We start from the raw sequence: 18,668 nt of genomic DNA, 5'->3' as shown, positions 1-18,668 counted from the left end.
CTATCAATAAGGTTGCAGAATAAAACTCTCTAGAGAAAAACTTAGGTCTTAACAATGACCATAAAAATCCTAAATATACTCTAAAATACGTCTTGGGCCTTAATTGCAAATAAAGAAAACTTGGGCAAATTTTGTAAATATTCTAAAGCTTGTGGAGAAAACTTCTGATTCGGCTTTTGGGCACTGCATCGATCGATGAATACTCTTCAACTCGTCTCTGATCAGCATTAATGCTTTGATTATGCTCCAAATCACCATTTTTAGCTCCTTTGCGTTCCATCCGTGCCAATGAGTACCTAAACCTATGAAGACTCAAAAACAACCTAGAAAACAAATCAAAAGACTCAAAAAGCACACTTATACCATGGTTAAAAACCACAAAAACCATGATATATCAAGAATTTTTAAAAGTAAGAATTTATATCTCAGTATCCAAATTGTTATTTTAATAACTATATTTGGAAAATTTTGTTAAGATTTTAAATTGTGATTCTCCTATCATTTTTTATTTTATTTCATTTACAAATTGTTTTGAATTATCATATAATATATATGATCAATAAATATGTAGATTTTTTCCTGCATATGTTTTGATATAAATTTTTAAAAACAAAGATATATTACCCAATCTATGAAGTTTATGTTTTAATGTTCCACATCGGCGGATTGGTAAAATAAAATTTATGTGGTTGATAAATGAATCAATTTTATTTGCTCACAATTAAAATAGAATAATTAATACTTTAATATATTTTACCAAAAAATGATGCAAATACAACAAACAAACAATATAAAATTATAATATACATCAAACAAATTAAAATACTATGATATTCTAAAATAATTAATATTTAAAAAGATATATGTAAATTTACCAAACAATTACAATATTAAAAGTAAATATTGATTCAAACAAAATAACTTTTTAAAACAAAACAACAATAACTTTTATTATTATATTATAATTTTTGGAAAAAATGTTGATTCGTGCTTTATAGAAATATTTCTTTCTTTGAATAGAAATAAACAAAGGAAGCTCCCACAAGGTGAAAAAATCCAAGTTTGAGAAACAACCCATGAAGGAAACTCCCAACATCAAACCAAAGAAGCTCCGCAGAAGCAGAAACAACCATGGGAGCAGTGAAATGATCAGGAGGGCCAGAAGAAGAGAGCATAGAGAAGAAGAAACCCAAGGATCGAGTATAATCCTTATTGGAGAAATGTCCTTTGATGATAGAATTCCAAAGAAACACATCTCTTCTCCCACTAGTAACCAAATCGAAGACTCTGGAAGACAAATTGGGTTTACCGTGAGAAGCGTAAGATGATATTAGCTTCGACGCGACGAAGATATTATCCGAGTATCCTCCAGTGATGATGAGAGCGTTGAGTTTACGCAGAGACTCTAAGCTTAAGCTCTGATCGCAGAGAATCACACTAATATGACGATCGATGTAGCTTGTGGAAGAAGAAGAACAAGTCCCTAGGGCTTGTTTCAACATTAGCATTATTTTTTGGATTTGCAATTTTTCTAATTCTAACGGGCCTTTTTGGAAATATAATTAGTGGTGAAAATTTGCAAGAATAAGCTGTTAATATATTAGCCAACCCGAAAGCTTGGATTTTAATCTATCTTTGAGGTAATCAAGCTTTTGTACCTTGGAGCCACTGAAGCATTCAGGAAGACCAAGATAAGTGTCAGCTCCTCCCTCGTTCTGGATCATCAGAATATCCTGGATTTCTTTTTTCTGGTTTTCCTGTACTCGGGTTGGTATGCTAGATCTTTATCTCAAGGAGGAAAGGAGATCTTACTGAAATCAGTGGACTTAGCCATGCATGTCTTTGCCATGTCTTGTTTCAAGTTGCCTAAAACGACTTGTGCAAATCTCTCTAGCGCAATGGCTCAATTCTGGTGGAGCTCCTTTGAACACAACCGGAAAATTCATTGGATAAGTTGGGAAAGAATGAGTTTAACAAAAGAGCAGGGAGGATTAGGCTTCAGAGATATTCAGCTCTTCAATCAAGCCCTATTAGCTAAATAAGCCTGGAGACTCATTCAATTTCCAAATTGCTATTTCTCAAAGGTCTTAAAGTCTAGATACTTTCCTGATTGTCACTTTCTTGAAGCTGTTCTAGGACAGAAACCGTCTTTTGGGTGGAGAAGTATAATACATGGGAGAGATCTTCTCCAAAGAGGATTGTTCAAGAAAGTTGGGAATGGTGTTTCTCTAAAATTTTGGACAGATCGATGGATTGAAGATGAAGTAGAAGGGTTCCGAGCTCCATGGATTAAAAATGATTTCATCAACCCTGATATGAATGTCCAAGAATTAATTAATGTCTCTACCAGAGACTGGGATTTGGAAAAGCTAGAGGAACATTTCTTCCCTGCAGACATTGAGATAATAAGAACCACCAAACCGGTGGTATCATCAGTGGATTTTTGGATTTGGAAACATAATAAGAGTGGTGACTTCACCGTGAAATCGGCTTATTGGTTGGCAGTGCAGACAAACATAAATCCAATTCGCCTCGAAGCTTCTTTTCAACCATCGATTAATCCTCTTAAAGAACAGGTATGGAAACTCTCTACAGATCAAAATTAAGGTGTTCTTATGGAAAATCCTTAGTGGAGCCATCCCAATAGCTGATTTATTATCCCACAGAGGATTGAAAGTTGATAGCCGCTGCCAAACCTGTGGTTTAGAAGGAGAATCAATTGCACACGCCATCTTCAGCTGTACCTTATCAAGACAGATATGGGCATTATCAGACTATCCTTTGCCTGATGGTGGTATGATTGATGCATCGGTTTTTTCCATCATTCATCATTTCTTGATCAATAAGGACAATTTATCTTGGCCTAGCTCAGTTAGAAAAAGCTTCCCTTGGATCATTTAGAGAATTTGGAAAAACAGAAATCTCTTATTCTTTGAAGGTAAAACTTTCTCCCCACTGGAATCGGTCTAGAAGATCAAACAAGATGTAGAGGAGTGGTTTTTGGCCCAGGTTGTTCTAAATGAAGTACCAAACACTGCGATTGACCACACGGTTTCAATATCCTCGATGACACCCCAAATTCCCGCTTCTCCAGAAGTTTGGAAGCCCCCGCCTCGGGGTTGGACAAAATGCAATGTGGGTGTCTCGTGGTCAAAGAGGAATAGATTTGTTGGAGGTGCTTGGGTGTTAAGAGATGATAAAGGGAATGTGTTACTCCACAACAGGAGAGCTTTTAAGGCTTTTAAGTCCAAAGAGGAGGCAAATTTGTGTGTTACTATCTGCGCTATGGAAAGTATGATCAGCCATAGGATGAATCATGTCATTTTTGCCTTACAAGATGCCCAACTGATTGGAGCGGTTCTCAGACCAAAAGCGTGGCCTTCCTTCCGTTATCAGGCGACAGAGTTATGGAGAGTTCTGGGTAATATAACGTTTTGGAGACTCGCTCATGAAGAAACGCAAGCGAACAAAGGAGCCTCTCTCATTGCTAAAAATGTTACTGAAGAATGTCGGTTACAATCTTATGTAGCGGTTGGACATCCTCTTTGGTTAGGTAGTACTTTTGATTCTGAGAGGGTTTAATCCTCTTTCTGGCTTTGTAAGGTTTCTTGGGTCGTTATTTTTTGTTTTTTTGGTATAGGCCTGATCTCATATGGACATTAACGGTTAGAGCTATTTAGAAGGTAGGGTCTAAGATTTGTTTCTTATTGTAAAGCATTGAAACCTTCCCACTAATATATATACTTTCAGATGTCAAAAAAAAAAGCTGTTAATATATTAGTAATTTAGTATAGTGTTATATTCTGAAGTACTTTATCAAAACAGAGCCTTTTTTTTTCATCTGGTTTTATATTATAACTAAACAAATTACAATCTGTTGAATACAAAAAGGTGAAAACAAAGAGATCACCTAAGACTAAGCCCAAACAAGGGAAGCATAAGCTCGCAAGTTACAAATTTCCAGAAACATAAGCCGATAAGTTACACACTTCCGGGAACAAAGATACAAAGACTAAACAACCTAGAAAAACAGGTCACTAAGGAATAAACAAAAACTAAAGTACTAAAACTGCCCAATTGAATCAGAAAGAAACTCACAAGCTTTTCCATAGAACCTGTAAATGCCGGAGAGTACCAATTATACCGGAGATGCTATAAATCATGAAAGCACACCGTCGACAAACCATCATCAGCACAAGCAGGAACGAAAGCAAGCTCGAACGATACCAGAGAAACAGAAGCCACAACCATCCAGTCGCAGAAAACCAGTCGAAAGAAGGCGAGCCAAACTAGGGACAAAGAAGAAACCTTGAGATTCGACCTGAGATAAGCCAAAGAGGACTAACAGCTCTTACACGCGGACCCTCGTCAACCCAGCCTTAACCATCTACAGAAGCAAAACTGGTGACCTCTTGACAAGAGAACAGCTGAAAGACGATTCCACTACAAAGCCTAAAACCCAAAACCACAACTCAAAAGAGCCACCGAAGAGAGCTAGTAGATGGCTAGCAACAAAATACCATTCGGTTGACAAGCAGAAAGAACGAAACCTAGCATATAGCACAAACACTGACTAGCCAGGAGACCTAATAGAGTAGAAGAACTAAGGATTGAGTTCCAACCAACAGAGAAGGCAAGTTTGAGAGAAGACACAAACCACAAACTTCTCTTTGCAACTTGAAACCATCGGTTGAAGCCAAACTAACACCAACAACATAACCTAATTGAAAAACCCGCAGTCCAAAGAAGAGAGGAACGAAAGATATACCATACCAGATCAGGAAACGAGTGATCGTCTCCTTAAAACCACCAGCCGCGAGAGAACCACCCGAACCAAGCCACAACCAAGACTAACCCGTTAAAAACGGATTCGTCACTATCACAACCAGATCTCGCCGCCGATGGCTTCTCCTTCTTCAATCGATTTTCGCTTCAAATGGAATTTTGTCAACAGCTACAACCCCAATAACACCGAAAAAAACAGAAATAAACCAAAGAGAACAAAAACTAGTAAGCAAGACGAAGAACTACACCCTCCCACAGCTCCGGCATGGAGCCCGGCAGCCAGAAAGGGCAAATCGAGGAAATCTACTTTTCTCGGCGGCCGCTGTACTCTAGAGAGAAAATAGGGCGAATCCTTTTTGATCAGCTTCTCTTCTCAAAACAGAGCATATATTAGAATGAAACACAATAGTGGGAGCCTCCTTTGTTTATTTTTTTTATTCAAAGTGTGGGGTTTTGATAATACGCACTTTGCCTGAGAAAAATGTCGTTGCTTGGATTGGAATGATACGATTATATCTAGGCTTTGCAAAACAGAAAGAGCATATATTAGAAGAACAAACAAACAAAATACAGCAATAGAATATATTATATATATATATATATATATATATATTTGTTTACCTTCAACCAAGTCATAAAAGAAAAGACGCAATCCATAGAAATTCAATTAAAAAGTAATGAATTTAGTGTGTGTGTGTGTCAAATGACGGTTGCTGTGATGATTATGTAAATGCTAGGACTACGTAGGGTACTCAAGCGACAAGACCTGTATTATCTAAAACCAAACATCTCTGGCTCTTTCTGTTTTGCAAAGCCTAGATATAATCGTGTCATTCCAATCCAAGCAACGACATTTTTCTTAGGCAAAGTGCGCATTATCAAAACCCCACACTTTGAATAAAAAAAAATAAACAAAGGAGGCTCCCACTATTGTGTTTCATTCAATACCATGTTTCAAAACAAACCAATGAACTAAAACTCCCAACATCAAACCATAAACTCACCAATAAACTAAAACTCCCAACATCAAACCATTAAGCTCCCTACAGAGTAGCAAACAAGTGATTGGCGGAGCAATATGTGGTCTTACTACTATTCTTTCTCTCCTTACACATTTTTTTCTACGGGAACAACTATTTTTGCTTATATCTTAAAATAGAAAAGTAAAATTTTTATAAATATTTCACAAAACAAATAATTCCATAAAACAAAAAAAAATAAAAGAAATAACAATACGATCAAAATGGCAAAAGAAGTCAGACATGTTAGTTTCATCATGTTTGTGATGATCATCATCATCGTATTGATTTCAACAGGTAATAAACATTTTAACATAATGAATCTCGGATTTCCATCTTTTTATTTTATTTTAATTGTTTGTCTACACTTGGTTTTGAATTTTGATGAAACAATCTAAACCATTTTTTTTTAATGAATGGTTCTTTTTGAAATTTATTCACCAACTAGTTTAGAGCCCAACACAAAAAAAATTCTTAACTCAGCAGCTAGCTCGAGGTCTAACCCAAAAAGAATGCCAAAACAATGTGACGTAAGACGAAGCAAGACTCAAACTTCTAAGACATGCAGTGCACAAAATGGCTGACTCTTTATGCACAAGAATTTGTATAAAAGAAGGTTTTGCGGTCGGAAGATGTTATGGAAAAACCGCATCAAAGATATGCGCTTGCACTGTTTGTGAAAGCATGTTACCACCTAAAATTTAAAATATGTTTTCGAAAATTATTGAATAACTAAAAATACTATTTGATTATTGAATGAATGATGAAATAATTGCTACGTTGATTATATCATCACCGGAAACCCAAAACATAGCATTAGATGAAAAAACCAAAATATTGAGCATGAAATATCATTTCTCACAGTGTACCACTCAAGCTCGTCACATGAGCTTCAGTCTCATCCCCTCCAAGCATCTTTTCCATCTTTGGAGTCATGTCTTTTTCCAGCAATATATTGCCCGGTTTTAGATCTAAGTGAATGATCCTAAACCGAGAATCTTGGTGGAGATATACAAGCCCTCGGACAATATCGATGGTTATGTCGAATCTCTGCTCCCAATTCAGAACGTATCCTCGGGTTGAGGTTGACTTTTCGTCACTTGGCTTATACACTTTTATAAAATATCTACGTGTGAATTTAACATCTCAGACATAACATATGTTCTTTTCTTTAACAAAAAAAAAAAAAAAAAAAAAACATAAATTCTTTTATTATTTTAAATAAAATCTATACGTGGGAATTTAATCATCTCAGACACAACATATTTTAGTTCGTTCAGACTTTAATTCTTAATGCAAGGTTCTTTAGTTCACCCTTTAATTTTTAACACACTTGCTACTGCTCCATGCCTGGCCATCCTTCCATGTAGAGAAAAAGAAAAAAAATCAATTTTTAGAAAATCAAATCATCTATATAAGATTGATATGTTTTCTTGATTGATCACAATGTCAAATTAAAACTCAAAATCCCTTTTAACTTTTAAAGACATTTTAGTTATATTTTACATGTTAATTATGTTAATTAGTCTCATTAAGTCAATAATCATTACTATAATATATATTTAAGAACAGATGGATGTAAAACTGGAACAAATATGTATTATGCTTACAAATTTTTTTTTATCGGCTATACACATTATCAAGTTGGCCATCCTCTACTTTTAAATGGGACATAAAGTCGGAAGAAAAAAATGGAAAAAATTGATTATTTAAAAAAACATTTGATTAGCCTTAGAAAAAATCGTTGGAAAAAAAAAAGAAATAGTTCTCAATAAATTGGTTGTAATTTCAAGATATTATTTTAAAACCAATCCTTTTAATAGTTCCACTATCCGTTCGACAAAAATTACTGGTTTAGAGCTATGAATAAACAGTTTTGTATGTGCTCGATAATATGAAACATAAGAAAAAAAAAAAAAAATTGAAACCGTTTTAGACCTTTCATTTTTTTTGTAGTACAAAGTTTACTTAATATTCTTATTTAAATCTATACTAATAAAAAGTATGAGCTATAAGCTCCTAAGACCATCCACATAGGATTTTAAACAGCCAATATAAATTTCACATATCACTTATTAACATTTTATACAATTTCCAGAATTTTCTATATTAAGAATTATTTTAAACAACCTATCATGATTTGCCATGTCATTCATTAACATTTTTTAAATTTATAGAATTTTTTAGAAAAAGGAAAATTTTAAATTTATTTATAGAAATCAAAGAACTAAGCACAATATCACACATCGGCTAGAAATTTTTTAGAAAATGGTTCAGAACCAGTATAAATAAGATTAATATGCTTCCAACAATGAATGAGCAGGAAAACTTGATTTATCAGGCGTCCAAGTTTAAAAGTTTTATTTGGTTTGATCTGGTTTTTTATTTGATCAAATTAAAACTTTAAACCGTTTCAAAAAATATTATAATATTTAAAATTTTTAAAAGTTTAAATATTATAAATATTAAAACTTTTAAAAGTTCTTAGCTTTTAAAAAGTTTTTAAATATTATAAGTTTTAAATTTTAAAAGTTTAAAATATTATAAATATTGAAATTTTTTAAAAAGTTCAATTTTATATTTCGAAACCTTTTAAAAGTTTAAAATATTATAAATATTATAAATATTAAAGCTTATTTATCTACATTTGTGCTTTTTATTTCTTATGAGCTGTAAAACATATTTTTATGTATGATTTTATAGTTGAGTTGATATTATTTCATTAATTTTTATATTTGGGTCTAAGGAAGAAGGATTGACATCGCAAGACCTTAATTTGATGTTTGAGTCAAATTTTGAGGTTTAAAGAAGAAAGATGGACGACAAACACACATGTTTTATTAGCTATATGTAGGCATGACCAGGGTTACGGTAGTCACAGTTAAGGTTTATTAACCATCGGTTATGGTTAGAAATTTTTGTAACCTTAACCAGAACCATTTAACAAACGGTTAAACGGTTACGTTTAAATACGGTTACGGTTATTTGATAATATGATACAGTTGATATTATTTGATGATATAATATAATTGATATTATTTATTTATAATTAATATGTTCTTATAGTGTACTCATATTTCTATATATCATATGAATCATATTAAATAAATAATTATTAGTATATTTTATTATGTTTTTAAAATATTATAAACCAAGTAAGGATTTTGGTTTGAGAAGTTTCTAAACGCATGGATCTAAAACCAAATAAGTATATGGATAAAATTGTCAATAATTGGGTGCATGTGTTGACTATGCTGGTAATCATGAATTTCACAAATTTTATGAAAAAAAAATAATTTTTTCTTGGAGTTTGATGGGTTAACAAGTTGTGTGATAGTCTAAAAAAGGTTTTTCCGTAGAAGAATGTGAAAGAAGTTGACGAAGAAGAAGAAGAAAAAGAGTATAACGAAGAACCAAACGGTAAAAGTTACGATGACAATTAACACAAAATTTGACAATGAAAATGACAAGAAAGAATATGAAGAATAAGAAAACATTGAATAAAAAAACACGAAAACATAGGTGGTAGTGATCAATTAAATATGAAAACGAGTTAAATTCATGATTATAAAATTGTTTCGTTTTTCTGGTGGTCAAAGAAAATGGTTTAGGATATGTGAGGTCATCAGTTTGATTTGCCTCGCCTTGACGTCAAGTGAAATTTATGATTTTTTTTATCAGATTTGATTTTATAACACAACTGATTTTTATATTTTTTAAAATTGTGTATCTAAAATTTAATTTTTTTCCTTAGTACTAATTTTAATTTTTTTTTATGAGATAATATTTTATTACCGTAATCAATCATATATAATTTTTATTAAAATATATCAAATAATATAATGCGTGGGTTCAAAACCTAGCAGTAATAAAAAAAATATATTTTATTTATTAAAAATAACAAAAGAAGAGAATAGGAGACACAGATTCAAGTGTTCCCAAAAGAACCAAGACCAGCACACAAGTTTGTTCACAAATTACCCCATTATCTTTTGGTAACCGGGATTTTGACCAAACTTGGGTTGGCCGTTATACGATACAAGAGATTATATAAAAATTTCATGAAAAACAAAAAAATATATATATATATATATATATGTATATATATATACGGCGGCGTTCTCATCTCACTTGACCGTCGGGTAGAGATGCTCCGGCAATCTCGGCTGACCGACCATAACCAACGGTTTAGCCAGAAACATATCATGACTAGACTCCATCAGCTCGACACGCGTCTCATTCTTCGGTAGCTTCCATGTGAAACCTTGAAGAAGCCTCGCGAGCATCATCGTGGTCAACGCCGTACCTAGCGCAGGAGCAGCGCAACCTCTTTTTCCGGTACTAAACGAGATAAACCGAAGATCGTTCTCAGTCAAAGTGACTTCGGAGCATTCGTTGAGATGTCTCTCCGGTTTAAAGCTAAGTGGGTCGGCCCAAACTTTCGGGTTACGGCCTAGCCCATATCGGCTTAGAAGGACTTGGCTTCCTTTAGGGATGTGATATCCGGCGACGGTTGTGTCGGCAAGTGCCACGTGTGGGAGGTTAAAGGCCGCGACGGGATGGAGACGGAATGCTTCACGGAGGATAGCTTTGACGTAGTTTAGTTTTGGGATGTCGGATTCTTGAACGAGTCTTTCTTTTCCGACCACTCTGTCGATCTCTTCCATTGCTTTACGGAGAATCTCCGGTTTGTTTACCATCTCCGCCATGGCCCATTCCACAGCGTTTGATGGATTGTCTGGCGCCGCCATTACAAGTTCCTATTCATCATAAACAAATTTTTAAAAATTTATTAATTTGGGATGTTTTATAGTATATTTTTTTCATATCATCAATTACTAATACCAATCATCCATAAACAAAAGAAATCACAAGTTGCATGTATCTAAAAAAGAAAAGAAAAAAAAAAGTAGCAAATATTTAACATACAATCAACTTTTACTACAAGATGTATTAAACTTTGGTTTTCTTCTATAATTTGTTAGTTTACAAAACTCTATAAATTTATCTTAATATATGTATGAACAAATGGGTAAATTTGATAAATGTATGTTTTCTCAATTTAACAAAAATTGTTCTTTGGGTATTTTTTACGATTGAAACCTTATCTAGTTATGAAAGCATGCATGTAAGGAGGGTAATTAATAGTTACCTTAATGGTGGGTTTGATTTCATCGGCGGTAAGCAATGGGTTGCCTTGTTCGTCCTTGATAGAGATGAAAATATCAAGAAAATCTTCGATCTGAGTTCTCTTTCCTTCTCTCCACATCTTGATCCTCTCGTCGATGATTGGGTCATGATACTTGTCCATAATCGCACTCGACTCTCTCATAATCTTCTCGTGACCGTTAAGATCAAGTCCAGTGAGCATGGGTAGGTAATCAGAGATGCAAAAAGCAAACGTAAACCCTAATGCTTCAAACATAGCTTCCATGTGCTCTACATCTTCCACGGTCGGCCCGCCGTCAGGTGCAGTGTTCTTAGAGAAGGTTCTTGTCCCGAACATAAGCTTCTTGATTGCGTTTCCACAGTAATGCCTAGTCATGAACCGGAAGTCGACAGAGCCCGAGTTCTTAACCATGTTGTATACCCAAGCGGTCAAATGATCGTTTTCTTCTGATCTCTTCTGATGGAGCCACCTGTGTCTCGCTGGGCAAACGAGTTCCGTCATCACAACTTTCCTCATTTTCTTGAACTGGTCACCGAAGGGAGTGATCACGCAGGTTTTGTAGCCGTTGGAGAGGATCTTCTGAGCGTAAGTTAAAGGCCTCGAGGCGAAGAGAGCGTCTTGTTGCTTGAGCATCTCACGTGCTATCTTAGGGCACGTGACGGTGATCACGTGAGTGTTTCCCAACCTCACGCATGCTATCTCGGTATTGAGCTGCTTCATGATGCTGTGGAGCCACCGGAAAACGGGACGGCTCTTTAGCATCGCAGGAATCATTCCGATGATCGGCCATCCGGTTGGACCCGGCGGGAGAGACGGTTTCTTTTTGCTGGGGTCCGTCGTCAATTTCTTGAGTAGCATCACTAAGATGATAGCCACAAAGGCTTGAAGTGTTGTGAGGAGATACAAGGTGCTAAACGACGATGTCTCGGTTGTAGTGGGAATGATGAGATCCGAAGAGTTTGAGGTAAAAGTGTTCATGTTTAATTGTGTGTAGAGAAGAGAGAGCGAGAGAAGACCAAATGTTTGTTGTATTGCTTGTTTATCTCTGCATGGATTGAGAGAGGAACTTCACCTTCCTATTTATATATATTTAATGAAGTGGTCGTTGGTTTATGTGAAATGACCATACTATCCTCATGCGTGGAAAGGACTAAAAGGAAGGAGTGAGGAAAGTGTCGGAGGGTGTGTTTGGGTCGGGTCCATCTTGAGTACCACCACCATTGTTGAACATTTTTTTCATTACTATTCTAATGTTTCAAAGTATCTATCCCTATTATCATTATTAGATATTTTTTTTTATTAATTTCTATTTGGGATGGGAGTTTTAAAATGTTTTGTTGGTGACCTGCCAAAATTCCTCGTGTTATATATGCACTTCAGAACCAGCCGAACAAACAGTCTTAACGAGAGTTTAATTACATACTGGTGAATTATTGTGATATAAAAATATATATGAAAAATTTAACATTCATCTTTGCTGAGAAAACGACCATACATGTACAAGTGTAACGAAATAATCTTAACCTTTTACCAAAAAAAAAGAAAAAACAAAGTGTAATGAAATATGCAAAATTGTGGAGAAATATTGTTTATTCCCTATCCTTGGAAAAAAAGAAAAAAAAAAGAGTGTTACCCTTTGTAAGTGTATTCTAATATTTCGATTATACCACTTAATATACATATATGTGATAACATTTGATGTCTAATTTATCGTAGCTAGTGACAGGATCATTTAGGATAAACAAATTAAAGCCTCCCGTCTAAAAATGTTTTGAAAAAGTTAATCTTGTAGCGGTCGGAACCTATTTTTAACAATCTTTACGTACGTCAAAACATGTATTAAATTTTTAACAATCTAAAATCGAGTTGTTTTACACAACAACGGAATGAGCTAGACACTGGCTAATATATATATATACGACCTTAATTATAGTTTGATCCTAGAATTAGAAGTACTGCATGATGCATTCATTTTGTTAATGTATGCTAGTCATGTAAATATATGAAAATCTGATTAAATTCTTAGATGTATACATTTTCTGAACCGAAACCAAGTGTCGTCATGTTTTTTAGCTTGTTTAATTTCCTTTTCAGGGAAATGACTTGCATATATAGTTCTATAACCTCTTGATGTATATATGCACTGATAAATAAGAAGGAAGAATAATCAATAAAATAATATATTGAAATTGTAAAGAAGTTGATTATTAAGAAGGAAGAATAATCAATAAAAATAATATCTAGGGAATATGTTTATTTTCCTGGGTAAGAGTTCACCTGCCAAAAACCCTCGTGGAAATTGAAACCCGGTTGAGAGGGAAGAGTCAAAGTTACTGACTACTACTTATAGTCAATACTCAATATATACAAATCAAGGCTTGGGTTTCTATATTGCGACGCCGTTTCAGATCTGCCGTTGCCGATATGACCGAGACGAAGTCTTCAGTCAATTCTTTTTTTTTTTTTTTTTTCTAAATTTAAAGCAATTAATGAGAACACATAATTGGCGTTATTTTATTTTACACTAGCAAAAAAAAAATGAAGTTCACCAAGAAAATAGACTAATGATTAATGTAAAAGTCTTTGATTTAATATTTGCTTGTCTTTTTTTTTTCTTTTTTTTTGTTTTCTTATGTGCTCAAAATTTAACCATGTTTTCGCATTCTTCTTCGTTTTAGCAAATCAAACATTTGTGGTTTATATATTATTTACACACGCATCAGCATGCATGAAATCATGGTAGTTTCATATTTTGTAAAGAGATCGGTCTCTCAACGCAAAGTTTAAAATCTCAAGTTGGTACGTATACGTTTAACGGTTTAAGCTTTAACAAAAAAAAAACGTTTAACGGTTTAAGATCAAGATAATAATTCGAGACAGTACACGTGGTCTATAATAATATCTGCTTCTTTCATAGGTTACCTTAAAAAATAGAGGAGTAATTGAAGCAAATTAATTTCCGAGTACGTAGTCAATCGCTAAATAAATTATCGCAAAATAAAATTATGTGCATGTTCAGCTGAATTTGTTTCTTTATGTCTCTGACACGTACGTAAGACCTTAAAACTATGACTATTTACTCATTCAGAAAATACTCTTTCTCTCCATCGTATCGATCGATGATCTTTTAGATCTTGTTTTAAAATAGATAATATTGTTACAAATTTATGCAAAAAGTTGCATCAAATAACCTTTTTAGCTCTTATATTTATTGATATAATTTTTCAGTCAAAATTTCCAAATTCAAATTGTTTTACCACAAATACATGTGAGAAGCGTCACAATAGGTATTATAAAATCTTTCTTATAATATCCTATTAATTAGTCATTAGTGTGTATTTGTTTAAACGATCATATAAAAAGACCAAGAGATGAAGAGAGTATATACGTTCATAATGACAATTAGTGAAAACCGTAATCTTTAGATTTGAGATAATAGGAACATGACGAAAAAAAAGTAATTAAAATAACAATTTATAATGGACCCGTTATCATGCATTAATTTGAAGATGTTGAAATTTTCAGTTAATAGTTGTTAGCAAGACTAGTGCAATAAAATTCAATAATGACGTTGTAGGTCATGTTGAATATATTGAATCATCTATTATCTAATATTACTTTTATATTGTATAGAATATTTTTTCTTAAAATTACAAATATTTTGGTATTTTAACAGGTCAAGTTTGGTACTCAGAGCTAAAGTATTGACTATTCAGATTATACTGTGAATCATATTATGGAAAAGAAAAATAGTTTAATACTCTCGAGTCTCTACCATGACCACTTGACGAAATATTTGGTTGTCTTCCACGACTTTGAATGAAAGTCTAACTTCATCGGGATTTTTTTTTTTATCAAAGAAAATAAAACTGCAAGAGGAATTATTATAGTGTACTTGGAAATACTTTAGATCCGAGCACGATTATTCTAGGGATTGCAATTATATTAAATACTTTATCCTGCAATATTTTTTGGGTGTGGAAAGTCTTACGGTGAAACCAAACTAACACTCGGAGAGTGCCACCATACCCACTTTGATGAGCATAGCTAATTTAAATTATCAGTTTAGTTAATTAATTTTTTTTTTCATGTCATATTGTCATGCCAACCAAGGTAGTTATATTGTTGTATATGTATGCATGAAATAAATAAAACGTGCTCCATCCGCCAATTCTCACCTGTCAAATTTTACAAATGACATAATATATACTTTTAGAAGATTTTTTTTATTTTATTTAAAGTTAAATTTTAAAAGCTGTACGTAGTTTGGTTCATTATATGTGATTATTAGATATAGTTGTAATTTTATTTATATAATTAAACCTATCAACTATTTTAACAAAAAAAAAGATAGCTTTTTGCATTATTTTACAGAATTTTTTGCATTAACAACTAGATGAGATCGTGCAAGACCATTTTTTTGTGTGGGTAAATTAGAACAAAGATGATTGGTTTTCAGAAAACCTAAGTTTTCAAACAGATTCACTCAGTATATACCTTCTCTACAAAACCACCGCGGAATCCATAAATCATATGTTTTTTTAACTGTACAGTAGTTTCAGAAGTATCGATCAAGCGATAAATTAATCTTCTTCTGTGTTCATCTATATCTTGAGTGAATGCTTGTCGCCTCTTTAACTTTGGATTTTCACTTCACAATTTTGAGAGATGGGTTTCTGATTTTTTTGCTGGGTGGTAGGGCTTTTCAGTTCTGGCTGGCTTAATTATGATTCATCTATGTTATTATACCTTATTATATATATATAGTATTACGCGTTTCCAATTGATCATATATATTCACTAATAAATTGTACGTGGTTTTTCACGAATATTTAGATCTATGAAATATTATAAATTAAATACAACGAAATGCATTATGTTGATACACATTATATAACTCAGTCGATATCATTAGAGCAAATTAAACTCTTAAATCTTAATGATAAGTAGAAGAGGAAATATAATTAAACTCTGAATGATAATAAGAAGAAAAATATATCTTATTAAATATTCCCGTCGTTTGGCTAATTCCGAGGTACAATTCGGGAACAAATGATAGTGTGACGAAGCGAGACGACATCGTATCACGTCTCAAGCTTCTGATATATCGAACCAGGGAGAGCTAGCAATCCTTCAGCTTCAGCCTCATATATATAATATATCTAATTAGATTCGACAAATTGGGTTCTTTATTTTGATATTCTTTTCCGACTTTTGACTTATCCCTCAAGGTAACCTTTGTTTTGCAGGTAAGAGATGATGTTCTCAGCCATTTGACGTGGCAAACACGAACTGTCGTCTCCTGTGTGTTTCAGTAATACCTGTAAGAAATTACAGAAACATACATAAATACTTTATAATACAAATTTACGTTCCAAAATCTTCAGTTACATTAATTGTATATTGAATACATTATACATGACGAACCTCGCAATTCAGTGGTGCCTCGTAAGGGTCATCGATTCCAGTGAAGCCTGGTTAAAGAAAACTCCACAATTACATATCTTTTAAATACTAACTTTTTGTATCTTTTATATGCAAGCGTTTTTAACCTAAATTAATTAAGGTACAAACAAATAAGATACAAAAGACTAAAATGTCTAAACACAATGTTATCTTCTTCTTTTTTTTTCCGCCAAAAAAACCCATATTATGAAGTAAACGGTTTTAAGTCTTAACACAATGTTATTGTTATCAACGTGTTACACAAACTGTGTCCAACATATACCTTTGATTTTTCCGGCACGTGCAAGCTTGTACAACCCCTTTGGGTCTCTTGACTCGCATACATGAAGAGGAACGTCCATGAACACCTAGAACAATTTCAAGTTTTAGTAATTAATAATTATCAATATGCATACTTACAGAAGTAAAATCATCGGATCGGACTATATAAAGTAGCTAGTAAAACGGTATATAGCGTACCTCGACGAAATCGCCCTCAGGTAACAAGGACCGGCACGCGTCTCTGTCTCTCCGATACGGAGAAATCAAACTTGCTATACAAATGACGCCAACGTCAGCAAACAACTTAGCCACCTCACCTGATATACACATTATAACCATATTGAGTTTGAATAAAAGTTTCCACAATTTATAAACCATAAATATATATAACGTTAAAAATCGGTTTAATATACAACGTATCGTGTACCGATTCGTCTTATGTTTTCAGTACGGTGCTCAGATTTGAAAGTGAGGTCCCGGTTAAGGCCGTGACGGACATTGTCGCCGTCGAGTGTGTAAGTGAGTTTGCCTCTTTCAAACAAGGCTTTACTTAGTGCACAAGCAATAGTGCTTTTCCCTGAACCGCTGAGACCAGTGATCCAAATGACACAGCCCTTTTGTTGAAGAAGTTGTTGTCGGTCGCATCTGCAGATCGAACTCTCGTGCCATATGATGTTCTCTGCCTTCTCTTTTCCGTTAACTCTCCTCTCTTTAAGATTCGTTTCTGCCCAAACACATATAGTAGAAAAAAAGTGGTCAGCCTTTTTATATATATATAATTGTTTAAAAAAACTGAACTATCTGTTATCACGAAACAGAGAGAGAGAGAGAAAGGAAGATGGAGAACCTGAAAGGGCGGGAAAATCGGCGGTGAGGGAAGCTTGAGCAGAGACGTTAACGGCGGAGATTGAATGAAAAGAAGCAGAGTTCGCTACTATCTTTCGGTTCTCCGCCGGAAGCTTGAGGAAAACGTCACTTGGAGGTCGTCTTCGCTGAGAATTGCCGCCGAGACCTGGAAGAGAACAGAAAACTGATGGTCTCGATGCTCTGATAGCTAATTTTTCCATTTGAATCCGACGATCAAGAAATTTGCAGACGAAGGTGGTGGCTGTGTTTTCACGTCAATTCACAACAACAACAAAAAAGAAAAAAAAAAAAACTATGTAGATATAAATTTATGTGTAAGAAAGAAAGAAAGAAGGATTTATATGGAAGTATATAGAGAGAGTAAGGGAGTGAGTAAGAAAACAGGTGAGAAGTAGAGAGTCATATGTTCTTCCACAAGAAACACATGACCATATTCCATCATTGAAACCCTTAGTTTTATATATGTATAATAATACTTAAGATTTACTAATCAGAACTAAGTTAATTACTATTATTGGAAAAAAAAATTACTAGCTAGCTACTAGAGTGTTTTAATTTTTAAATTTGAAATATTTTTAGTTAAGAAAATATAGTGGTTTTGGTATGTGTGCATGGGGTCACTGTTGGAGGCCAATCTTTTGGGAAAACGATTGTATGTCTTTTTCCATCTACCAACCTAGCAACATATGCCCCCATTCCGAGTCCCATGTGATTTATAAGCCATATACTATTTTTTATCATCTTACTTGCATCATATTTATGGTTTTTATTTGTTTGTTTTAAATACTTATGCTTGACTGTATTATATACGAAGAGAACGATGTCACTCAAGTAATACATTCAATATCAGATTCAACACTACACACTTTCCTACTGCAGTACTTATTTGATTTTTTGTGTTTTTTTTTTGTCTCAATTCTCCTAATTGCAACTTGTTCTGAACAGTCAGACAGTCAAAGCAGGCGGTTATGGGTCTTACACCTATATTGGGCCTTTTAGCCCAACTGTACTAGGCTTTGAGGCAAACTCATCTCAACTATGGCTGTATCACAAATTCAGAAGACTATCAAATTAGTCTTAGTTTAGTATTGGGTTTTCTC

At 33.8% G+C, this 18,668-nt stretch overlaps 3 protein-coding genes across 3 annotated transcripts; 1 reads left to right on the top strand and 2 right to left on the bottom strand.

Annotated features, from left to right (window-relative positions):
* Window positions 1–1,898: 1,898 nt before the first annotated feature.
* On the top strand, window positions 1,899–3,582 carry LOC147933507 (uncharacterized). The gene is made up of 3 exons (XM_087476528.1): window positions 1,899–1,953; window positions 2,128–2,576; window positions 2,971–3,582. The coding sequence occupies exons 1-3, from the start codon at window positions 1,899–1,901 to the stop codon at window positions 3,580–3,582; spliced, it is 1,116 nt and encodes a 371-aa protein (XP_087332654.1).
* A 6,088-nt stretch (window positions 3,583–9,670) lies between these two features.
* On the bottom strand, window positions 9,671–12,019 carry LOC104720922 (tryptophan N-monooxygenase 1). The gene is made up of 2 exons (XM_010438818.2): window positions 10,957–12,019; window positions 9,671–10,564 (listed from the first exon to the last, which is right to left on the bottom strand). The coding sequence occupies exons 1-2, from the start codon at window positions 11,950–11,952 to the stop codon at window positions 9,932–9,934; spliced, it is 1,629 nt and encodes a 542-aa protein (XP_010437120.2). The 5' UTR covers window positions 11,953–12,019; the 3' UTR covers window positions 9,671–9,931.
* A 3,934-nt stretch (window positions 12,020–15,953) lies between these two features.
* Window positions 15,954–18,139, bottom strand: LOC104720921 (adenylyl-sulfate kinase 2, chloroplastic-like). The gene is made up of 6 exons (XM_010438817.2): window positions 17,549–18,139; window positions 17,129–17,425; window positions 16,900–17,018; window positions 16,703–16,787; window positions 16,402–16,448; window positions 15,954–16,295 (listed from the first exon to the last, which is right to left on the bottom strand). Exons 1-6 carry the CDS (start codon window positions 17,766–17,768, stop codon window positions 16,194–16,196), a joined length of 870 nt encoding a protein of 289 aa, XP_010437119.1. The 5' UTR covers window positions 17,769–18,139; the 3' UTR covers window positions 15,954–16,193.
* Between the last annotated feature and the right edge of the window lie 529 nt (window positions 18,140–18,668).

Source organism: Camelina sativa, chromosome 11 (genome assembly GCF_030686135.1).
Source record: "Camelina sativa cultivar CO46 ecotype springtype chromosome 11, ASM3068613v1".
NCBI classification, from domain to species: Eukaryota; Viridiplantae; Streptophyta; class Magnoliopsida; order Brassicales; family Brassicaceae; genus Camelina; species Camelina sativa.
Note: the sequence above shows the minus strand (reverse complement) of the source record. Positions and strands in the feature narration are given on the sequence as shown.

Excerpts from the sequence above, each read along its gene's own strand:
- LOC147933507 (XM_087476528.1), top strand. The coding sequence starts at position 1,899 with ATGGCTCAATTCTGGTGGAGCTCCTTTGAACACAACCGGAAAATTCAT. Across the intron at positions 1,954-2,127 it reads CCGGAAAATTCATTGGATAA|CTGTTCTAGGACAGAAACCG; the intron begins GTTGGGAAAGAA and ends ACTTTCTTGAAG. Across the intron at positions 2,577-2,970 it reads TTAATCCTCTTAAAGAACAG|AAGATCAAACAAGATGTAGA; the intron begins GTATGGAAACTC and ends GAATCGGTCTAG.
- LOC104720922 (XM_010438818.2), bottom strand. The coding sequence starts at position 11,952 with ATGAACACTTTTACCTCAAACTCTTCGGATCTCATCATTCCCACTACA. Across the intron at positions 10,565-10,956 it reads AAATCAAACCCACCATTAAG|GAACTTGTAATGGCGGCGCC; the intron begins GTAACTATTAAT and ends TATGATGAATAG.
- LOC104720921 (XM_010438817.2), bottom strand. The coding sequence starts at position 17,768 with ATGGAAAAATTAGCTATCAGAGCATCGAGACCATCAGTTTTCTGTTCT. Across the intron at positions 17,019-17,128 it reads TGAAAACATAAGACGAATCG|GTGAGGTGGCTAAGTTGTTT; the intron begins GTACACGATACG and ends TGTGTATATCAG. Across the intron at positions 16,449-16,702 it reads ACGTGCCGGAAAAATCAAAG|GCTTCACTGGAATCGATGAC; the intron begins GTATATGTTGGA and ends TTCTTTAACCAG.